Genomic DNA, 24,036 nt, shown 5'->3' on the forward strand with positions numbered 1-24,036 from the left:
CGGATTTACGTTTTGTAAAGGTATAGCGAAGCAAGACTTTAGGTTTGTATTTTTCAGTTTCAAAGGAAATGTCTAGAAAAAGTGTATCTATAAGCAGAGAGTAACTTTCAGACTTCTGTAAAATTTCATTACTGTTGATTTTTTCAGTCTGGTGCTACTCTGGGATTTATTTAAAGTTTTCACCCTGTGATAGCCATTGGATCTCTGTGTATCTCAGAAACATCATAGATATAGCCTTAGGCCTCCTTTTCTCCTTATGAGTTTCTGAAGTGGGGGAACAATTAATATTCAAATTATTCTGATTTTAAATATTAGCTTCTCAATAAAATAGTTAGATTTCAGTTACAGAGAAGTGTAGTTCAGCATTGATTTACCACATTTCAGTACTTTAAAACAGAAAATATTATGCTTCCCTGTGCTGCTGAATATTGGTAAATCAACATTTACGCCAACGATGTCTGCCTCTTCTTTTGGACAAATAATTTAATCATTGTTTTACTTTTCAAGCCCCAAATAATGGATTGGTTTTTTTGTATCCTTCACTTTTTGCCTGTATGTATTTGAAAATTTCTGAACTAGAAGATAGAAGAAATGCTTTGAAGTAGTACACAAGTACATTTCGCAGCTTTTCCTTATATCAAATTTCAACAAATTACTTCACCTCCAAGTAAAATAGTTAAAATAGAAAACATATTTTACTTAGCTTCTCCTTAAGCCTCAGGAAAACTTACTCTTATGAAAGTTTTAGGAAAGTAGTTTATTAAAGCATGACATGTGGGGCCATGTAGAAGAGAGATTGTCAGAACATCTGTGCTCTAAAGGCTAATGATTTACCTTATGAGAGATGCAAATTTTCAGGATACACTCAGTGAGAAATCACATTTAGTATGCCAGTGATGACTTGAAATAGGTTTATCACTGACTACTTGTAAAATGACAGCTATTGTTTATCTGATAAAAATTTTATAGCTGTATGCTTATCTTAGTATAGATTAAAATGATCGTCAGCTTTTGAGTCAAATTGTAAATCTAAGCAGATTTTAACTCATGTTTGCTGTTGCACATCTAAAAATTAATACTCCTCCACTGTGTACTGACAGAGGAATGCACTTATGCAGAGCTGCATTACATCAGCAAAAGCCCATTCAATTGCTATAAGCTTATGAATATTGACATTTGACTATCTTTCACAATTTACTCTTTAGAGCACAATCCTGAAACTTCGTTGTTCCTTCCCTTTTTACTCATTTTAAAACTGTCGCAATCAATTTATGCTATGGTGGTACCTGTTTGTATCGTGGCAACAGAAAGTAGTACTTAGTGTGCAGCTTTGCCAAATACACTGTTTTATATAATATAGTGACATAAGAAACAGGATTTAACCACTTATTCAAAATATTTACAAACAATTCCAGCATTTTTATTTTATGTAAATCTACCTGGCCATATAAAAATAAATTTAATGGTATGTTAGCTCTTTGAGTAACATTCAAATTCTTCCTGTGCAGAGTGATTCACTAGACCTCCAGTGGTGAACATTATCTCATCATTGTCAAAAAATAATGCCAATTACAATCTATGCAACTGATTCAGTATCTGAAATTTCAGAATGTTTAACTTCTAGGAGTAATTGGTTAATCTTTACTTAGACCACAACTGCTATCAAGCATGCAGGATGCACCTTGCATTAACAGAAAATTGAGTCTGCATTTTGTTTAAAGGTATTAAAGATGGTTTTTAATATTCAGTGATTAAGATCTACTGCAAAGTGATTGATATACATTGCCAGATACTATTTTCACAGTTAATATCGCTAAAAAGATAATTTTACTTTTTCAAAGATTAATAAATATGTCCTTTCAAAAATCAGATAACTTGTAAACTTGGAGCTGAAAGCCAATTCTTGATATAACTGCCATTATGCGCAGTTTTCTTTTGCCTTTATAGCATATCTCTTGAGTTTAGATTGTGTATAGGAAGGAGAACTTAGGTGCAAATATGCTCAGTGTGAAACTCTTCTGCCCATGCAAGACTGTTGTGGTAATATTTTTGTTTCAGTCTATCTCTTCTCTGATCTACCCAGAATAGACTTATAATTTGTATGGAACATTAAAAGTCACATTCCATTTCCCTTTAATTTCTAAACTCCTTAGAGGGCTTATCTAAAAAAATTCCTTCATGTTCCTTTTCTCCTAAGTCTGCCTTGGACCCCTTGGCATTCCACCAACACTCTATGGTAATAAGCTCTCGCTGGTTGCACCCGCAAAAGTCTTCTCCAGAATCGTTATTCCTCATGTCTTTCCCACCTTTGACACCATCTGTTTCTTCTGTAAAATATTGTTCTCCTTGTACTTTCACAGTGACATCCTCCTGAGCTTTATCTCGTGGTTTTATGGCCTCTCTTTTCTTGTAGATTGTCTTTTTATTTTTGCAGACCTCAGGAGTTGATATCCTCTTTGATTTTCTGCAGATATTTTCTTATCTATTTTAGCTCATCTGTTCACACCACTTCAGTTGCTCCTTTGTGCCATTGCGCCTCGTAAAAGTCCACTTTTTTGCCTGATTTCCCTTTATCCAGACAGATGTCTTCTGTGACCTTTTCTTTTGATTGTCTTATTCTAAATACAAAATTAACAGAATTTCTTTCTGCTCTTCTTCTGTATAAAAGTTTCTGGTGAAATCAGCCCTATCAACCAATAGGAAGAGAAGATTTTGTCCTAAGACTTTCATACAAGAAAAAGACTAAAACAAGTGCCTGAGAAGTTTGGTGGGTTTTAAGAAGTGCTGTGATAGTCAGTGACTCCCACATGGCTTCTTTTATTTGTTTTTTTTAAGTTAATTTGCCATCCTCCTTCCCCACCCCCACAACCCTTTTAATTGCTATGTTCTTAGAGGCCTCAACTTTTCAATGTTGCTAATTTGCTTTCAACAATATATGTTTCCCCTATTTGTAAGTTTATTGTAGATATGCACTCTGCTTTCCATCTGTTTAATAACATCTATAATCAGTTACTGTTGTGAAAAGCAACTTAACATCTTCTCTTCCTAAACTTGGGCTCTTTAGTCAAATCAATGGTCTTTCTTTTCTAATATATAGGAAAAGTTGGGTTTTTTAATAAACACAATGCTTTCTTCAGAAACTGTTTCTTAAACAGTGGGAGATTTAATTTACCATCCTAACTTACAGTGAGCTACGTTTTGGTAAACTGGTTAAGGGTTTCATTGTCCTGTTGCGGTAAAACTGATTAAACTGAGAATACCAGACTCCAAATCTGAATTTCAACGTGACTGGGTCAATGTTTTTTCATTTCTGTATATGAACTTTCCATAACGTTCACTCAAAGGGGAAAAAGGATCCAGGAGCTTGTGGGGTTCATTTATAGAGCTTTAAACTAGACTTGAAGGTGAAGTTTTATAACTTCAGGGGAAGTTGGGGGATAATATCAGGCTTGCCTATGACAAGATGTGGGATGACATGCCATGGTTAAAGGGACGGGGTGCTAGTGAGGGCTCTCAGCCTGTTGCTCTGAGCTGTGCTGGGTACAGTGTAGTACGCTTGAATTTTTACAGAGATGAGCGAGGGGCGCCTAAGGTAATAGGAGCCAACAGGGAAACACCAGTGACATACCTCAAAGGAATTAAGGGGTGTTCCTCTAAGAAGGAGACATGGCCAACAGTCCACTAAGGTGCCTCTACACCAACGCACGCAGCATGGGCAATGAACAGAAGTTGGAAGCCACCGTGCTGCTAGAAAGCTACGACCGGGTTGCCATTACTGAAACTTGGTGCGACGAATCCTATGACTGGAGTGCAGCTGTGAATGGCTACAGACTGTTCAGAAGGGGGGCAGAGGCATCGCCCTCTACATAAAGAAATGGTAGAGTGTGAAGAGTTGTCTCTGAAGAATAGCCATAAGCAGGTTGAAAGCTTATGGATGAAAATCAGAGACCAAGGCAACAAAGGAAACCTTCTGGTTGGGGTCTACTACAGGCCACCTGATCAAGGGGAGCCTATGGACTTAAGTCTTCTTACTTCATGTACAGGAGGCTTCACGCTCATAGGCTCTGGTCCTCCTGGGGGACTCCAACCACTCCGGTATCTGCTGGAAAAGTAGAACAGAGAGCTGTAGGCAATCCAGGAGACTCCTGGAGTGCATTGAGGATAACTTCTTAAGCCAGGCAATAGACAGCCCTACCAGAGGGGATGTGATAATGGACCTGATGGTCACAAATGCAAGTGAGCTAGTCAGTGATGTCGAGATTGCAGGCAGTCTGGACTGCAGTGATCATACACTGGTGGAGTTCACAGTCCTGAGGGTATGGGTCAGGCAAAGAGTAAAGTCAAGATCCTGAATTTTAGCAAAGCAAACTTCCAGCTCTTCAAGGAGTTAGTCAATAGGACTTCCTGGGAAACTGCCCTCAGGGACAAGGAAGCAGAGCAGAGCTGGCAGATCTTTAAGGATGCTTGCCATAGAGAGCAAGAGCTCTTGATCCACAGATGTAAGAAACCAGGAAAGAAAGGCAAGAGACCAGCATGGCTGAGTCAAGACCTGGTGGTCAAACTAAAGGGCAAGAAGGAAATACACAGGCAGTGGAAGCAGGGACAAGTATCCTGGGAAGAGTATAGGGACACTGCCCAGTCGTGTAGGGATGGGGTAAGGAAGGCCAAGGTGCAGATGGAGCTGAACTTGGCAAGGGATGCAAAGAGTAACAAGAAGGACTTATACAGGTATGTCAACTGGGAATGGAAGGTTAAAGAGAGCATACCCCTCCTGATGAGCAACACTGGCAAGTTGATAAATGGATGAGGAGAAGGCTGAGGTATTCAGTAACTTTTTTGCCTTAGTCTTCGCTTGCAACCTCTCTTCCCACACATCTTGAGTGGATGGGCCACAGGACTGGGGGAGCAAAGTCACTCCCACTGTAAAACAAAATCAGGTTTGTGACCACCTGAAGGAATCTGAACATATTTAGGTCTATGCCTGAAGAGATGCACCCCAGAGTCCTTAGGGAATTGGTTGATACAGTTGCCAAGCCACCCTCCATGATATTTGAAAAGTCAAGGCAGTCAGGTGAAGTCCCTGGTGACTGGAAAAACGGAAATATTGCACTCATTTTTAAAAAGAGTAGAAAGGAGGATCCTGGGAACTACCGACCTGTCAGCCTCACCTCTGTACCTGAGAAGATCATGAAACAGATCCTCCCAGAAGCTATGCTAAGGGACATGGAGACCAGGGAGGTGATTCAAGACAGTCAGCATGCCTTCACCAAGGGCAAGTCTTGCCTGACCAACCTACTGACCTTCTGTGATGAAGTGACTACATTGGTGGACAAGGGAAGAGCTACGGATATAATCTATCTGGAATTCTGTAAGAGTGGTTAGACATTGGAACAGGCTGCCCAGGGAAGTGGTGGTGTCATCATCCCTGGAGGTGTTCAAAAGACATATAGATGCGGTGCTTAGGGACATGGTTTAGTGGTGGGCTTGGTAGTGTTAGGTTAATAGTTGGACTTGATGATCTTAAAGGTCTTTTCCAACCAAAATGATTCTAAGATTCTATGATTCTGTGACCTTTGGCACGGTCCCCCACAACATCCATCTCTCTGAATTGGAGAGATACGGATTTGCCAGATGGACTGCTAGGTGGATGACAAATTGGTTGTATGGTCACATCCAGAGGATAGTGGTCAGTGACTTGAAGTCCAGATGGAGATCGGTGACAAGTGGCATCCCTCAGGGGTCCATTCTTGGATCAGTGCTGTTTAATATCTTCACCAATGACATAGACAGTGGGATTGAGTGTGCCCTCAGCATATTTGCAGATGACACCAAGCTGAGTCGTGCAGTTGACATACCTGAGGGACAGGGTGTCATCCAGAGGGACCTGGACAAGCTTGAGAAGAGGGCATCCAGCTCCTGAGTCCTCAGGACAGGAAAGACATAGATAAGCTCGAGTGGGTGCAGAGGAGGGCATTAAAAATGATCACAGGGCTGGAGCACCTCTCCTATGAGGAACAGTTGAGAGAGTTGGGATTGTTCAGCCTGGAGAAGAACAGGCTCCAGGGAGACGTTATTGCAGCCTTTCAGTACTTAAAGAGGGCCTATAAGAAAGATGGGGGCAATCTTTTTAGCAGGGCCTGTTGCAACAGGACAAGGAATAATGGTTTTAAACTAAAAGAGAGTAGATTTGGACAAGATATAAGGAAGAAATTTTTTATAGTAAACGTGGTGAAACACTGGAACAAGCTGCCCAGAGAGGTGGTAGAAGCCCCATCCCTGGAAACATTCAAGGCCAGGTTGGATGGGGCTCTGAGCAACCTGATCCAGCTAAAGATGTCCCTGCTCACTGCAGGGGGGGTGGACTAGATGAGCTTTAAAGGTCCCTTCCAACCCAAACTGTTCTATGATTCTATGATAATACACTTGGACACGTGCTGTAAACTAGTGAGAACACAAGAGTCAAAGTAAGGAAATAAGAAATTAAATTAGTTTGTGACTACTTTTAGATCTCTAATCTGTAATATTTTGAGTTACAGAGATGCGGAGTTCTACTGTTATAATCACCGCTAAAAGTTCCCATGTTGAATTTGACTCTTTCCAAAAAGTTTCCTTTAGCTTTCATTGTCAATCTATTTGTTTTTTCTTCAAGAAAATTTTTATCTCTTTGTTTGAAAACTATTATCTTAGGACAGATTTTCTCGACTTTATTCCAGCACTATTATAAAAAATGCGTGTAATATATAGTAACTACAGAATCACTTGATAGTTGAGGTGAGAAGGCATCTCTGGAGATTGTCTGTTCCTGTGTCCCATACTCAAAGCAAAGTCAGCTAGAAGAGGTTGCCCAGGACTATGTCCAGATGTGTGCTGAATACCATGAAGGATGGAGACCCCACAACTTCTCTGGGCAGCCTGTTAAAGTGTTTGACTGCTCACAAAGTAAAAAAGCTTTTTCTTAAACAAAATTTCACCTACTGAATTTTTGTGCCCATTGCCTCTTGTCCTTTCAATGGGCACCATTGAGAAGATTCTGGCTTTTTCTTCTTTACCTCTCCCCATCATGTATTTATATAATTGGTGAGGACCCCTTTAAGGCTCTCTGTTCTTCTGAACAGCCCCAGCTCTCTCGGACTCTCCTTCTATGTCAGACGCTTTAAACACCTAATCATCTTTGTGGTCCTTTACTGGTTTTGCTCTAGTATGTCCATGTTTCTCTTGTACTGAGGAGCCCAGACCTGGACCCAGTGCTGCAGATGTGTCTCACCAGTGCAGCAGAAGGATACCTCGCTCAGCCTGCTGGGAGCACTCTTCCCAATGCAGACCCCAATGCTGTTGGCCTTTTTTGCCACAAGGGCAAATTGTTGGCTCATGTTAAACTTGGTGTCTACCAGGATCTTCAGGTTGTTGCCTGGCAATCTTCTTGCCAGCTGGTTGGCCCCCAGCCTGTTCTCTGGGACATGGGTTTAATATGCGTATTTAATATAATAAAATGGGTTTATTCCTCCTAGGTGCTGGACTTTGTACCTTTCTTTGTTGAACTGAATGTGGTTCCTGTTGGCTCATTTCTCCAGCCTGTCAAGGTCCCTCCGAACCTACTTGCAGCATAAACATCTGATGTAATAACTTCTTGCTCCTAAATTGTATCATCTACAAACTTGCTGAGAGTGCATTCTTTCCCATTTCCTAGGTCATTGATGAAGAATTTAAGCAGTATTTGCCATAGCATCAGTGCCATAATGCTGTTGAGTGACATCCAGCTGGACTTCATGCTGTGGATCACAACTCTCTGAGCCCAGCAGTTCAACCAGTTGTCCGACCACCTCACAACTTCCTCACTTGTTTGTTGGTCATCTTTTCCCCATATTGTCCCTAGTTCAAAGGCCTGTTGGTAAAGACACTCCAACCCTAATCTTCAAGTAATAATGCTAATTAAAAGCTGGGCTACACCTATTCCCACCACAGATTAAGCTGCAGTGTTATGGTTTAACTGGCTTCTTACTAATCCTTAGGTCTATACGAATTTTTAAGAGAGCAGATTTATTTTGATTACACATGATTTTTTGTAGGGAGGAGTTGTTCTTTTCAGTGTGCCGGAAGTGAAATACCATGTGCCAAACATTTTTCATTCCAGATTTTTATGTAAAAAAATGTCTATTGGGGACAGGGGTGGACTCTTCTAAGAAATTCTGCAATGTGCACTTTGATGTATTCTGCTTAATTCCTGTCTCAGCTACTTTGTGGTTGCCCAAGTTGCAGCAGTGAATATTCAGAGCACAAATTTTCATTTTAAAGCTCCTTACGTCTGTCAGGAGGCAGGATATCAAGAGGCGGATGTACAGTCACCTTGATGTACAGTATTCAGAGCAGATAAAGTTGTTTCGGGATGCATGGGACACCACACAGTTCTGTCGATGGAGAAGGTGGGGAAGAAGTTTTACCCCAGCTTTCTCTATGCCCAAATGAAAAACGTATTGGGGAAGTTTTTATTCTGCAATGACTTAGTTACATCTTCTCTAGGATGACTTTGTTCCTGGCTGAGCATTAAAGTAGGAAGGTTCTGCATTTCTTCTGCCCTCAGGAAAGAGAAACTGCTTTTCTCCTGGTTAGTGCATGAGAAAGTAAACACTTAGGAGACAAAACCAGAGCTGCCTTTCTACATCCTGTTCCTGCAGATATAAGTGAGCACACAGATGCTCTCTCTCTCCCCTTTCCATCTTCTTATGCAAGCAAATAATTTATATTTGAGCCTTGAACCTTTAGATACGTATCAATCTTTATGACCATTGTTTTAGTTTTTTACCAAGTGTTAAATGGGAGTGGCGGTTCCATTTCAGCAACTCTCAGAGAGGCATAGGGTATGTTCTGAAGGTGAGGAGAAAGTGTCCTTTGTGGTATATGTGGAATGAAAACGAGAAAAAGAAAAGCAAACTCTGATTATTGAGCACATGAAGAGGAGCAGACTGTATACTGCGATGTCCTGGAAGGGTGATAGGATAAGTGCATTAGCAAACAAATAGTTCATTGACTCACCACTTCCTAGATAAACTTGTGCAGTCACCTCTGGATTTTCTTTAGAAACCAAGTTAACAAATTGGGAGGGGGGAGGAGTTGTGTGTTTGGGGTTTTTTGTTTCGGTCTGCTTTGGTTTTAATTTTGGTGCTTTTCTGCTTGTTGGACTAAGCTGATGGCAGATTTAGTAGAAAATATCTGCACATTTTCCTTTTAGAGTTTGCTAGCTCAACCATGTAAGTCTGACAACAGAAAGTACGGAAGAATCAGGGAATATGTTTACATTGTGTGTTGCAAATTAGAAGAGCTCTTCAGAGTTGTGTGTGTGGTAGGTGGTTTTTTTGAGGGGTAGAGGGAGGGTTTTTTTGAGGAAATAGAGGGTTTGCAAACCTTTGTACATAAATGTCTTATTTCTATGGAAAATACCTGAAAAGAAAAAAATGTCCTTAAAGACTTTCACAGGCCTAGACACAGCCTGGTGTCTTACATGTTGTTAATGAAGAGACCATGAGGACTAGAACGCATATTGCACACATTGTATTTTGTGTTCAGAAACACAGATAAGGGGATTTGAACCATTTGCAGAATTCACCTGTAATTCCAGTTAAAATTAATGTAGTTTATGTTGTAGCTCCTCAGCATGGTCTTATAAGATCTATTACAGGTGAGTTTTGCCTAGCTGTAGCAAAGACAGTTTTAGAACTGCCAACCATCCATCCTACCCTGTACAATTAAGGCTGTAAAATAGTTTTGGTTTACGACCAGTCATTTTCATACTCTGAAAATCTCATTCCTTGAGAGATAATTAGAGATATTTTCTGGATGTTTCAGTGACCACATGAAACATATACACAGACATTATAGGGTTTTGAACTTATATATGTCTTAGCTCTTTAAATTAAATTTTTTTGAAAAGCTATTTTTTCCCCTGTTTTGACTCTGAACAAATTGCACTGACCACAAAACATTTTTATACATGACTGATCTGGTTCTGAATTGTAGATAAATGTATTAAGAAAACAACTCTTCATTCTCAAAGGCTTGCTTTCATTTCAAGATAGAAATTATTCAAGTGTATATATTCTTATTTTTACTTAAGTGAGCAAGGTTATACTTTACTATCAAGTTCTGTGCAGATTTTTTTTAAATTAATTTATGCAAAGGTCAATGATTGTGAAATTATTATCACCTCAGATTACAAATAGCCTCCCTCAAATATTCTGGAGGACAAAATATCAGAAAATAAAGTATGTGATTAAATTAATGGAATTAACAGAAAAAAGAAAACCTTCCGGTTCAGTGAGATTATGTCCTAAATACTACATCTTTACACAGGAAGACAGAGATTAACACTTGCTGAAGTCAATGAAAAGTTTCTCAGTGACTTAAATAACTGGAAATATTTAAGCTCTAGGGCTTTTTTGAAAAAAAAAAAAATTCAAATATTTTCTGTATTATTACAGTTATGTTTTTGTTCACAATGACAAATGAGCATATCACTTTGCCATGAGCTAACATTCACTGTGGGAAATATAAGCTGTTCCAGGAAATAAAAGTCACATCAAAAAACAGCTGAAAGAATAAGTGATGACCCAGCTGTAAATTCAACACTACATTTTGTTCTATGAGAAGTATGTATGACCACTCACTTCAATTAAATCTATAGAAATGTCTCAAATTTGGTGGCATAGTGAAAATGGCAATTTTCTCATTTATGAGACCTCTTTCTAATTGTGTAGTACTAAGCTGGTGAATATATTAATGCAATTTTGAAACAGTTATTATTGAGTTGGAATATTTTACTTCATTATAAGAGATTTAAGAGATTCTGTAACTTTTTAGGTAAAACCTGGGAGAAGGTAGTAGTGTTAATAAATGGGGAGGTAGCTTAAAGTCAATTCACTTTCAGAGTTTTGATTAATCTCAGTATGTTAGAAATAGTTGAAGAAAGGTGTGTCTACCTGGATTTTTTTTTCTAATTCTGAATTTTATGAGATAGACCTAAATACTGGCATCTAAAAAAGATTCATTTATTCATCTAGGAGTGTACACCCGTCAGCCACTAAAATGGGGGTGGAGAAAGAACCCTTCTTCTGGTCTTTGTGTGTCTTATTCCCCCTACGCTACTTTTCTTAATGGTGGAAGAATCAGCAGCCCAAAATGTGGTTAAGGATTTCTTATCTCATAAGCATACCACTGTTTAAAGGTCTTTCTGATCCATGAAACAGTAGTAATGCATACTATTGCTTCTTTTCTCTGCTTGTCTGAAGTTGAATTTTCTCTGAAGGCACAATATTAAAATGATGAAAGTCATACAATTGATTCTGTATAAAACTGGTCCCTTTAAAAAATATTCTGTAATAATAATTTACAGTTTTTCAGCTGCTATGTGCATTAAGTAAATCTTCTTATTGAATCAGTTAATCAGTCAACAGAATAAAAAAGCACTAGAGGCTAGCCTGGATCTACCATACGTCTAATAGTTCTGTGAATAAATTCAGTTGTTGTTGACAGAACGAATATGTCATGCAACCAACAGACCTCCTGCAGCCTATTGCCCATTGTGCCAAAGCAAGCTTTTATCATTCTTTCTTTATTGATAACTGCTGGTGCGCTGTCCCCTAGAGAATACCTGAAAGTTAGCTAAAGGTTTTAAAAAGGCTAGAAAAATTCATAGCAGCCTTCCATACAATCTGTTTTTGAAGGATTTTTGCATCCATTCAGAATCCTTTTGCATCGCTTTAGCCCAATTGATCCATTTGGAATTTTCTTCCTTTTTCATTTCTGTTTTTTTAAGGACTACCTATGTATTTTGTGTTACTGATACTGGATATGATTAACTACCGTTGTACTTCCTGTAGACATCATTGTATTTAATTCATGGCATGTGGGCTATTCATGGGTGTCCATGAAAAGATCACACTTTCTGCTGTGGTTTCCCTACCTTGTGATGCAAGTGATGAGCTTGAATTAAAAGGACAGAAAATCCTGGTTGCAGTTTTTACAGGAAGCCTTTTACAGAAAGAGTTGTAAGATTAATAAATGATGCAGAAATTCTTTAATAAATGGTTCTTTGAATGCAGGATCAAAAAGGAACAGTTCAGTACATACAAGATTTCCCAGTTAACAACATCTCACCACTATTGGGCCAAGTGGCTGGATTATGACACCCTAGGGTAATACACAGGAAAGGTAATGGGGGAGGTTTATTTCCCTGCCTGATTTCAGAATACAGCAGTAGAGGAGATCATGCAGGTATATGAATATGCCATTCTCTCTGTGTTTTGAGGAGGGAAGGGTACAACCAGCAGTAGTTTGAAGTCACAGTGTTAGCCCAGTTACTACACGTTTTCAGTGCTCCAGCATGTACATGAAGCAGCACCATTGATATCTTCAAGTCTGTCCATAACTAGATCCTTCTTAGGAATGAAGAAAGTCCATTTGTCCTGTTCTACTTTTTTTCTGTTGTTCAAAAGGAAATCTAATTCATACATTCAGAAGGATATTATTTCTATGATAAATTTTCTTAAGTGGGAGCTGCTGTTTCATCTCATGATTGACTTTAGCTTTGTAAACAATGCAATAAATAAAAATGTCCTTAGCCACTCTGCCAGATTTTCCAGTCCTCTGAGTAAAATGATAGTAGAATAAAAATTTTATCTATTTATTCCTCATACTTGCTTCTAGACCTCAAATGAGCTAAGAAGAAGTCATCTTATTGTTTTATGTAAGTCAGTTTGTAAAAGTATACACTACTGTGTCTGAATCAATCTCACACAAAACCTAACAGACCCACCTGGCAAACAAACAGGACACCAGTGATAATTAAGTAGTTGGGGCTGGAATACAACCTTGAGCATGGTGCTAATGTGGTTGCAAAGATGTAAAAAAACAGTGAACAGTTATGGTCTTGTCCCTGGTGGTGCACTCTACCATTTCAATGGCTACTGTACTCAAAGGAGTGAAAAAAATTGCAGAAATAGTGCTAAGAGGTCCAAGTCTGCATCCTCACGGACTTTAGGATAACTCTGTCACACTGGATTTTGATAGAATTACCTTCTGTGAATAAAGTGACCCATGTGTGCATGTTTCCAGGACTAAACCCCCAGACTACTTTACCTCGCCCCTCTCTAACTCACTCACATATTGTCAGTATATTGTGTTGGTTAAATTTGAAAGGTGCTGGTAGCTTTTATTTGTTCTCTACCTTTATGATTGTTTAGGTAAAAAGATATAAATCTCTTGGATTTTGCTGTGTAATATGAATGAAATGCTAGATATTAATTTCCTCTTTTGCATCCATGTACACTTATATAGAAAACTTCCTGTTGAAATGATCCATGATCAGACTGGGAGGTGATTCCATAAAAGAGTATGTTGGGTATTTAATCACACCAGAGGGAAATCTAGGTAGTGGTTTTAATTAAGGCATGTTCTGTTGTGATAATGCATAATCTCAGGAAAAAGTGAAGGCAGTTCTTTCGAAGGGATAAAAATTAATGCTGTGAAAAATGAGGAAAAATATCAAAGCTGAGAATTTTTTTGTCGATAATGTACAACCTTTCTGGCCAGAGCAAGTTAGCTTACTTCAGTATTTGGAGAGAGATGCCTTTCATGGGCTCTCTCATGACACAGTTTGTCTTCTGTGGAGTGAGCATAATGATTCTGGGTCATGTCAGAGTTACTCAGTGTAGAAAGCTTGAGTCCACTATACAAGATTATGGTGGTTCTGCTTGTATGTGGTGGATTTACTTTCCAAGGAAGCTCCTATACCTGCCCAATTACATCCAAGCACAGGGCTGGAGACCTAGAACAAGAGCAGGCTGGTATTCAGCTGCAGCCTGCTCATGCCTGTGGAAGAGTTCCTGGGCCATAAGCCAGTTCCTGTAACCATCTCAGCTCTCCTGAGAGGCTGCAATGGGCTCCCTTGACAATGTGTTGAGCATCCCTCCTCCAGGTCCAGCTCTGCCTCAGGGAGAACTTGTGGTATCTTTTATTTGTTACAACCTGAAATTCATGACTGAAAGAACAGTATGAGTCTATCTCCCATTTGATGATTAAACACCTTATTATGCATTTCAGGGATTCAAATATATCATACTTTATCTAGGGAATGTGAACATTATAAACCATAAAGTATTCTGGACTATATCCATGCAATGCTCTGACTACTCTGACGTGCTTTGAAGGAGAGCAGACATAGATTTGGTTTTAACTTTGGTCAGTAAAGCTGAGTTTACAGTTCTTTTGCACTGCTAGGGCAGCATATACCAAGTAGAGCTTATCAGAAGTTATCAGGCTTTATTTTTCTGATTTATACCTAAGGAGTAGATTTTTTTTTTTTCCCAAAGGGACAAGAAAAGAGTTATGCCGCCACTTTCTATTAATTTTAAGTGGAAGACTGATGCCTCATGTTCTTATATAAACACAAACAGAAAAGTCAACAAAGTTACAAAGGCTTTGTGTCTGGCTGTCTTTTTTTTACTGCAACCTTCCCTTACAAGATTTTAAGGAGTCTTAAGCTGTTATGAGACTAATGTTGATAAACAAAAAGGTGGTGGTATTAGTTTCTTTTCTTAGAAAAGACTTCTGATGTCGTCATGTATGACGGTTGTGCTGCTATATCTAATCTCGTTTGAAAGAAAAAAACAACCAAGAAGAGTTAAAAAAATCAATTACTGCTTTTCTGATCAAAAAAAAAAGGGGAGTTAAGACTAAATTACAAAGCATCCTTTTTAAGAGCTATTTGGGGGGGGGGGGGGGGGGGGGGAGGGCATTATCATCACATGGGAAGGGTTGTGTAGAAGCACCAGGAAATGGAGCCCAAAATCTGAGATTTTTTTTTTAGAACAATTTCTCGCAGATGGGAAATCCTTTTGATTTTAAGCACAGGGTAAAAATAAAATACCTGTATTTAAAGTGTTTTTCTGCTTATGGTTAGATACACTATTGTACCTTTTTGCTAAGATCAGCCATGGAAAGACAAAAGCTAGTCTGTCGGGTACCTAAATCTTTTTTAAGAATCAGAAATAAATAGCTGGGTGTTTATAAAAAAATAAATTGTCTCCTTCAGAATAATGATCTGTAAACTGCGTATGACAGGGAAAGATTGAAGGTTACAGACAGTAATTGCACACGTACAAAGGCACACCTGGTGAACAATGTAGTTTACTGAGAATCAGGTTTGCCTCTTTTCCTAAAGGCACTAGGAAGATCAGAAAGCAGGAAAGTTCACAAATGTCGTTCACCGTTTAAGTTTTAAGATACTGACATGTGCTCCAGTGATGGCACTGTCTGATGACATCTTATCTGCACAGGCAACTCATATTTTTTTCGTTGCTAATAACTATAATAAAAAAATCTTTACCATTTCTGTTTAAAAAGAAACATATTATTAGTTCATAACGAATGTCACACTTTCCTTTTGTATCCATGCTTTGCTGTCTCTAGGAGTTGAGTGACCTCCAATATTAACACAGAGGTAGCATAGATCCTTTGCAAATAGTGGAATCGGCATGTGGTGGAAGTCACTTGCTGTGCAAATATGCAACTAGTATGATTCTAAGTGCCATATCAAGCCCCACAGACTGAACAGGTTAATAAGTACAGAATATAGTGGCCAGAATGCTAAAACTACATAGGAAAGATGGCATCCATCTATTGCGGAACAGTATCAGGCTGCTGGCACACAAAATGAAAAAACTTATAAGGAACCTGTTTTTATTTAGAGAGTGGACAGAAAATGAAAAATCAGTATCAACATATATATATATGAAAAAAGAAAAAACTTTAGCTGAATATGTGTACATTAGCTGTCTCTATAGTAATTATTGCCATTCTGGAAAGAGGTAGAATTATGGATAGCTTTATCTATATCTTGAAAGCTGCATGTTGTTGTGGAAAAAGGAGCTACTAAAAGATTATCCTTAAAAAGACATGGGAGATCTAGGAAGGCTAAAGAAAAGGCCTTCAAGGCTGACAAGAGGTAGAGCTCCACTTCCACAGAGGAAGACCCTTGCATTACTGAGGGTGCTGAAAGTACTCCAGCTTTTGAGTAGCTATTTGGTTTTGCAGTCCAAGGTTTTTTTTCTTTTGTTTTTTCTTTTTTTTCCCCCTTCTTTCTCTCCTCCTTACTGACATGTAAGAAATCCTCAACTGGAGAGGGCTCTTCCATAAATTACATGAAACATTCTTCACTGAGAAGTCTGGAAAGTTTAGCTTCCTACACTTTTTGTTACGTATGGTTTTGTGTTGTAGAGCCAAAAATACATCAGTCTTCTATAATTCAAATCTTTCTTGTTTTTCAAGGCAGGTTTCAAGATGTTGCTGTTTTGCTTGTTGTTAATTTCTGGCTCTGCTAATTGGTTTTTGTTCTCTCCCCCCTCCCCCTCCCCCCCCCCCCCCCCCCCCCCCCCCATTAATTTGTATGCGTTGACTTGACTTTAATTAAACCTGTTTGACAGACAGCTTCTTCCTTTATTCCCATCATTCCCTTTTTCTTAATCCTAACACATCACAAAATGTCTGCTTTCATTTACTCTGGCATCAATTCACTGTAATTCCATCAGAGTCACTGGAGTTACTTTGAATGTACTGCTTATAAGAAAGAACAAAATTTTATCCCATGATTGACAATTACAGACATCTGAATGGAGGGAAAACCCACAAATCTTTCCAAAACAGTGTTCAGTCTTTACTCTTAACGGATTTCATGTCACCAGGGAATGTGTTGAGTGATTATGCCCGTGACCATGTGGTGGGAAAAGAAATCTGAACACTTGAATATAAGAATTGGATATTACTAATGAGCAAGCTTGCAAATTAGCATATTCTGACATAATGAAAGCCTAATACGAGTCAAATTCTTTGTTTTTAAAAAGTACACCACAAGAGGTTTTTTTGGTCTTTCCCTGAAATAAGAGAGGGTAGGAACACCTTAAGGACACTTTTAGTAATTACTCCTAGCCATGCTTTGCTCTGGTCAGTAATTACTATTTAATTTTCTGAAACAGTAAAGAGTACATTTTTCTTCTCTATGAAATCACATGTTGTAATTAATTGCTTCTGAGTTGTGTGAAGACATTTGACAGTAAAAAATTCATAGTGATTTTTTATTTGCCCTTCAAGAGAAGGATTTTATTTTCTTAACTGCAAATTGAGCAAAACTAAGAAAAGGTGTATATAATTTCTACAACTAGCCCTATTTCTACTGAAGTCTCAAATGTCAGTAGTTCAGCTCCCAAAGGTTAAAGTGCCATTTCCTGATGTTTAATGGACTCTCACTTCTGTTCTGCAGAAAAATGGAAAGGAAGAGGAAGAGCAGGGTCACATTTTGAATCAGCGCGAAGACGGAGTAGAGCTGTCCTTTATCATATTTCTGGACATCTACAAAGAAGAGAAAAGAACAAATTAAAAATTAATAATGTAGGTGTAATTCTTCTCTTTTTCAAAAATGTACTCTTTGTACTGTCTTTTTTTTTAAGTGCTGTAAAAGGTCTGTGAGTACCCGAGAAATGTCCTAGTCATAATTTTACTGTAACAAAAGTAGTAAAGTGCAGTTCACTTAAGTTCAGTTCTGCCTACTATGGTATCTGTTACACTTCATATAGCAAGACAGTGTTTTTAGCCATACTGTAAACAGATATTTACTTAACCCCAGGGAAGCCACATGATAAAATTTCTCAGAACTCAATTTTAGATTTGAATTTGCTTTACTGTCCCATTTATTTTATTTAAATAATTACTATTTGCCAAAAAAAAATGAAGAAACTCAAGGTATTACTCTAGCTGAAAATCTCTATGCTGTATAAGCTCCAAAAGGTCACACTTCATTCAGACAACTTTTCATGGAATATCTCCAACTTCGTGCAGAGTAAATTTGTCTTTTAATTTACTAATTGAAGCAGTAATGGCTCTTCTTTTTTTTACTTCTGTGTTCCCCTAGTAACTGTAACTAATAAGTAAGTTCATAAATACCCTGTGAATTTTGCAAAAACCAAATCAAACAATCGACAAAACCAGAAATATAGCAGCAGAAAGACTTCTAAAGAAATACGCTCAGGAGAAAGAATAACTCTTCTGCTCTATTGAACTATGTTTCAGGAGAAAAATTAATGCAGTTGAAAACTAGAGATGTGTATGAAATCAGTATGTACATATAAAAACTTACTAGAATAATACCTAAGAGCCTGTTCCAACAGTGAGAGCCTATAGTTATTAGAAGCAGCCATAGAAAAAAAGAAACAGCTTTTCTTACAGTCTCAGAACAGTATTTAGTTTCTTGTTTATATATCATTAGGATCTTAAAGCTAAAATATTTGACATAGCCACAGGAAGAAAATGGTCAGGTGGTTTTTTTGGGGTAGTTTTTTTTGTTGTTTATGAACACTGTGAAAAGGTGATCTGCTGCTGGGTATTTTCCTTTTATTGGCTGCCAAAATTAAGCAGCAGTGCAGATACATCCCCCTAGACATTATTACATTACAAATTAGAAGCAGAAAAAACGATATAGATGAAGGACATGAAAATACACAGCTGGTATATGCCTCAAAGAGCATACAGACACTTCCATTTAATGTAAATTTTAAATGTTAAAAAAAGGTTTACAAAGCTAAAAATGTTACAAAATGTTAAATGTTGAAAAAGTGCAAAATTTTTTTTTTAAATCTGCAAGCTATGACCAGGTCTTCCAGTGATATTTTCATAGTATAGTAATGTTTTTTAGGAATATGGCTTTGGAGTAGTTTTTGATGACTTTTCTGTACTGTCAAAATCCTAGTGCAGGTGATATTATTCTTGTTTAAAACATTTGTTTTCAGATTAATTTACTACCTTTAGTGCATAAAATTAAAGCCGTGAATCGGAAGTCATGAGAGGAACATTTTCTTCTCTGTGATTAAAAATGGGCTGACGCTAACAGCAACGAGAATTCAGCCCCTAAGATTCACGGATGAGAACCAAGAATGGAGAAAGCAAGGACATCAGTATTTCAAAAGAAACACACAAAGAGAAAGTCTGTGGCAGGCAAGGCAAATGTAATTAAGTCCGCAGTCATGCAGTTGTTGTCTTTTTATATTCATCATGAATAGCTTCAAGATCAGAATTTATCTTAGCTTGCTGAATACACAATATTGTTTTGTGATGCTCTTCATTACTAGAACAAAATTAACCAGGAGCACAATGACAGTGAGCAAGAATTTTTTTAGTAAATAATACAAGACAGTTCATGTACCACATGCTGCTTTTCAGGAAGGTAAGTGTTTTTGTTAAAATTCTGAAAGGTGAAAGCTAAGAACTTATAAAACTGATGCTTAAGACTGAAGTCTTTGTTGCAAAGACCTTTGCTGGTTAGATGACAAAGACTCGAGACACATGACCCAGCTAGATATAGTCTTAACAGTGAAGGTAGTCCGTTCTGGAGCCGTGTTATGCTGCACCTATATTAGTATTTTGGTTTAGAACAGGAGTGAAATTTTAAAGAGAATCAAAAAGTTATTTCTACCAATTGTGCTTTGGTTCATAGCAGTTTCAGGCACACGAATTAGATTCCCTCAGGAACTAAACTAGTAGAGGTGCTCCAAGTATTAACAGCTGCTCAGTCCACAGGACCAGGCTAGAGTTAGTCTGAAACACCCTCCTTACAGCTCTAAAACAGTTATAGGAAGGATGTTTTATCTTCAGCAGCATCTATTCCTTTCTGTATGTTTATTCGTATTTGAAGTACTATGTCCTCACGTATACAAAGATTTAACCAATCTGTCCAGCAGAAAAACATTGCTCTTCAGTCAGAATTCACCCAAGAGAGGAAGAAATAGTTCACCAGATTCAGTTCCCTACTCAGTGTATTTAATCTGTTCCTTATTAATCCTCTTCCTGCCTCAACATTCACAAAAGTTACTCCATCTACAGAACCGTCTGTCTATGTAACTGTGAGGACTACATTAGAAAAAAAATAGCATTAGTTCTTGCCTGCATATGAGTATGTCATATTTCATTATGTTTTTTTTAAAAAAAACCTAATGGCTGAGTTGGAAGAAATGCGTCTCTATGATCAAATTATTGTTTTGTCTCATTTCATTTTTTTATCTCTTTTCAGAATGTTTTTGTAGATAAACCAGCATTTCCAGAATACAAAGTTTCAGATGCAAAAAAATCCAAATTCATACTGTTGCATTTTAGCACATTTAAAGCTGGCTGGGACTGGCTTATTTTACTGGCAACGTTTTATGTTGCTGTGACTGTACCTTACAATGTTTGCTTTATTGGCCATGATGAGCTGTCTACAACTCGAAGCACAACTGTCAGTGACATTGCAGTGGAAATTCTTTTTATCATCGGTAAGATATGTTTGGGGTTTCTTTGGGATCTCATTTTTGACATCTAAGGTTTTCACAGAATGTGTAAGATAGAAAAGGAAATAATCATCATTTTCATGATTTTAAAGACAATCAATATTAGCTTTATAGTTTGAGAGCTTGTCTGAACTTTAGATCTTTTTTTTTTCTTTTTTTTTTCTTTTTTTTTAATTTAAATTGCTTCAGGTAGTCTTGCTGTTACTCAAAAGGGAACTTTGACCTCAAGGAAGATTAAAAACCATTGTTTCACCCTGTGGACGCCTAAAACCTTCCCAATGTAGGGATGTGCCCTGGAATTACCATAGTGTTGTTCATAACGTACTTTTTTTTTTTTTCTATTACCTTTCACAAACACTTAGAAGACCCATGGACAGCAAGTTGAAAATCACTGGATTTTAAAAACTAAGCACATAAGAGTAAAACTCATATTGCAATAATGCAAATGTATCATATTCCACTATACTGGAATAGAATTTAAGAGGTTGCAGCTTGTCATCTGGTCCATTCTCTAAAATTTTTATTTCAGTGGTCCATTTAATTCTTATACCATTAACAAATTAAAAAGAAGACAAGATCATATCTAGTAGTGGCCTTGTAGCAGAGCAGTTTCCTTTTTATATTATCTTTTTTCAATTTCTTTGTGAACATAGAAAAGAATCCCTGACTAGAGTCACACAAGATTTTCCCCAGGTTTTTCTTGTTGTAATACCACTCAGTGCTGTCACACTGACGAACCATAGCTCAGATCTGTTGATAACATGCAGATGAAGAAGTTATTCTTTTAAAGAAAAAAGCAAATTTGAGTATGTCTTTCTTGAATATGAAAAGGCTTAGGGTGGGTTCTAAGAGAGAAAGAAAATGAACAAAAGAACAAAATCATCCTCAGACTCGAAATTTCTTTTCTACTTTCCTTTTCAGTATTTTTTCCTGAAAAAAGTAGCTTAACTCATACATTAAAAGCAATGTTACGATCTTCTCTGGGAGAACAATAAAAACCCTGGAAAATTCTTAAGCACTAAGAAAAAACTCAGAATGTCTTTAGTTTAACAGAAGATTTTCTTATGAAAATGTTGAAAAGTTTATTCCATTTATTTGACAGCTTTACTGCAGACAGTAAGACTAGGAGATGATGTTGCTGGTGGAAGAATGAGATGTTATGATGGATAAATATTTGTGTTTCCTCCTTTGGACATTGATTCGTTATTAGGTTTAAGGTCTAATTTTCCCCTTTTATGCTCACTATTAAATCTTGATGGACTCTTTCATGTTAATGCAGGCAAATCGCATTCAATAATACTTAAGCACTGCAATAAGAAACCTGCATACTGCAATGCAAACCACCAAGGATCATCTTTCTGTAAAAAGAAAGTTTATTACTCTAGTAGTCATAAATGACTCCATGTTCCATTTTAAAGATTACAAAATTAAATAGTTCCACTTGATCTATCTGTACGTCTTTATAAAAACAGTAGACTCAAGGTTATGATATTTTGATAATGGTGATATCCTTCACCCCACATCGGTGTAGATAACTGGTTTGTGTCATGAATGTTTATTAGAATCTGAACACAAGAGAGTACAATCTGATTCTAACTGATTTATGTGCTGTAGTGTTCATTTGAAGCAAGACAGATGGTGTACTGCTCAGTGCTACTTTTCTGTTTATATTCTTTGCTGGAAATACGGACTTCTTATATCAGTAAGTCAAAAGCAGTGTTATCTCTATGATCAATAGAGTAGCTGGGTAAGAAAAATACAAGTAAGATGATGTTCTGTAACTTTGCTTCATATTTTCTGATTAGACTTTAAGGTCTATCATCCAGGAAATCAAACTATGGTCATAACTAAATACATTCAAAGAAAAGTGTAAGGCTTCTTTGCATAGTTATGTTACTGGTAACCACAAACACTGTACTGTAGCATATCAATATTCCTTCTCCACAGTTTCAATAATGGCTCAATTTTCCCCAAAAGAACTGTTTCTAAAGTTATTATCTGGTTTTAAATTTGTGGCTCTGGCAAAAGGTTTATGGATATTTTCATACTGCATTTAAATCTCTGAGTGAATTTAAAGGAAATACTGTTTATAGTCACCTCTTGATGGTCCCTTGTCTGTCAAAATGTTGAATGTGTATGTCTCAGAACATGTGTAAGTGAATTGAAAGTAGTACGACTGACAGCAAACATAAATTTAAGCATAAGTTTCAGGGTATTGTTTCACTGTGGCTCTGACAAACACATCTTTGATGTGTTTTTTGATCTGTGTGCTCTAAGAAAAGTCAATGAGAAATCTTGAGTAAAATTCTTTTTATGACGCTTCTGCCTCAGAAAGTCAATGGGGAGGTCTGTCTAAGATGAGGCCTTCAGCTGTATTACAGCTCTGTAATCACAGATTGAGGTATCACAACTCTGTAATCGTGGACTGGAGAAAAAGAGGCTATCTGCTTTGGTTTTATTAGGATTTCTCAGAACATAGAATAATATTCCTTTTATTCACATAAATTCCATAAATTCTTATTCGGACTTGACAAGCTGTGTTGTTAAAGGCAGTGAAGATATGACAATAAAAGGGAGAGATGTTGTCTGCACATCAGTTCAAGGAACATAATAGGGTAGAGGCTAAGGGTTTCCTTTAAGGGGAAGAATTTGAACAAATCTAGTGGCTAAAAAAATTGTTTAGGCTTATCAAATTTGTGAGTCAACATGTGCTTGAGCATAATAAAAGTACATATGGAAGTGTTCTGCTGACTTGGAGTGCTTATAAACAAGAGTATTGATCTGAATTAAATTATTTGTGAGAAAACAGCACATCTAGATAGAGCTTTAACTGCTTTAGCCTTTAAAGTTCTCTAAAACATAAGCAGAAGATAAACAATGTAATAATAACCCCTTTTGTGATGTCTTTGGGGAAGAGGTTGGAGGGGGAACACAACTAAGGTTTCTCAAATTAAGTTAAAATTATTTTTCTCTTGATGTTTCTTGTATTTGCTAGTGCTTTGGTAATTTGGATGATGTGATGTTTGAGTGTGCTTTCAGATCTCTTTTCCTCTGTAATGTGTGCAAATCTTCTCTAACATTCCCCTGTACATAAATAATTTGGTTTCTCTATCCAATGATAGTGTAAACTAGTTTAGGTTTAGATTTTTTGACTGGTTTACGTATCCTAAAATCATAAAGAGGTGGAGAGAAAAACATCTTAACATTAGTGTATTTAAGCAAACATAGAAAATTGTCTTAGAGAGTGTTTCAGCTGGTGAGTGATATTACTGCTTTATTACATTATTTACTTCAAAGGTTATACCCCTTAATTTACATAGGCAGTAGCTGGGTCCTTCATTTGTGAACAGGTATGTCTAGGTGACTAAAATTGCAATACTTCTAGGAAGCATAATGGATCTTGGTTACTTTCCAATCTTATTTGTAAAGTTTTCTCTCTTTTGGGGAGAAAATGTGGGAGAATCTCTCTCCAAGTTGATTCCATTTCATTAATAATAACCTCCTGATTGCATAACTTTTACTCTTCCATGACTATCCAGTGAAGTGCTTTTCTTTCTGCAGCTGTTTTGTTCTAGTTTTCAGATATTTTTTTTTTCATTTAAGAACATTATTGAACACCTCAATTGAAGAAAGTAACATTACCAGAAAAATTATCAATACTTTTTTGCTAAATGCT

General features: G+C 37.3%; 1 protein-coding gene across 1 annotated transcript in view; it reads left to right on the forward strand.

Annotated features, from left to right (window-relative positions):
• The window catches only part of KCNH8 (potassium voltage-gated channel subfamily H member 8), a 192,800-nt gene that overhangs the window by 79,820 nt on the left and 88,944 nt on the right, over window positions 1-24,036 (forward strand). The window contains exons 4-5 of the mRNA XM_086467639.1: window positions 17,306-17,433; window positions 20,105-20,345. Coding sequence (XP_086323765.1) covers window positions 17,306-17,433; window positions 20,105-20,345 — 369 coding nt within the window. The remainder of the gene's footprint in view (window positions 1-17,305; window positions 17,434-20,104; window positions 20,346-24,036) is intronic.

Source organism: Leptosomus discolor, chromosome 7 (assembly GCF_034619465.1).
Source record: "Leptosomus discolor isolate bLepDis1 chromosome 7, bLepDis1.hap2, whole genome shotgun sequence".
Taxonomy (NCBI): domain Eukaryota; kingdom Metazoa; phylum Chordata; class Aves; order Leptosomiformes; family Leptosomidae; genus Leptosomus; species Leptosomus discolor.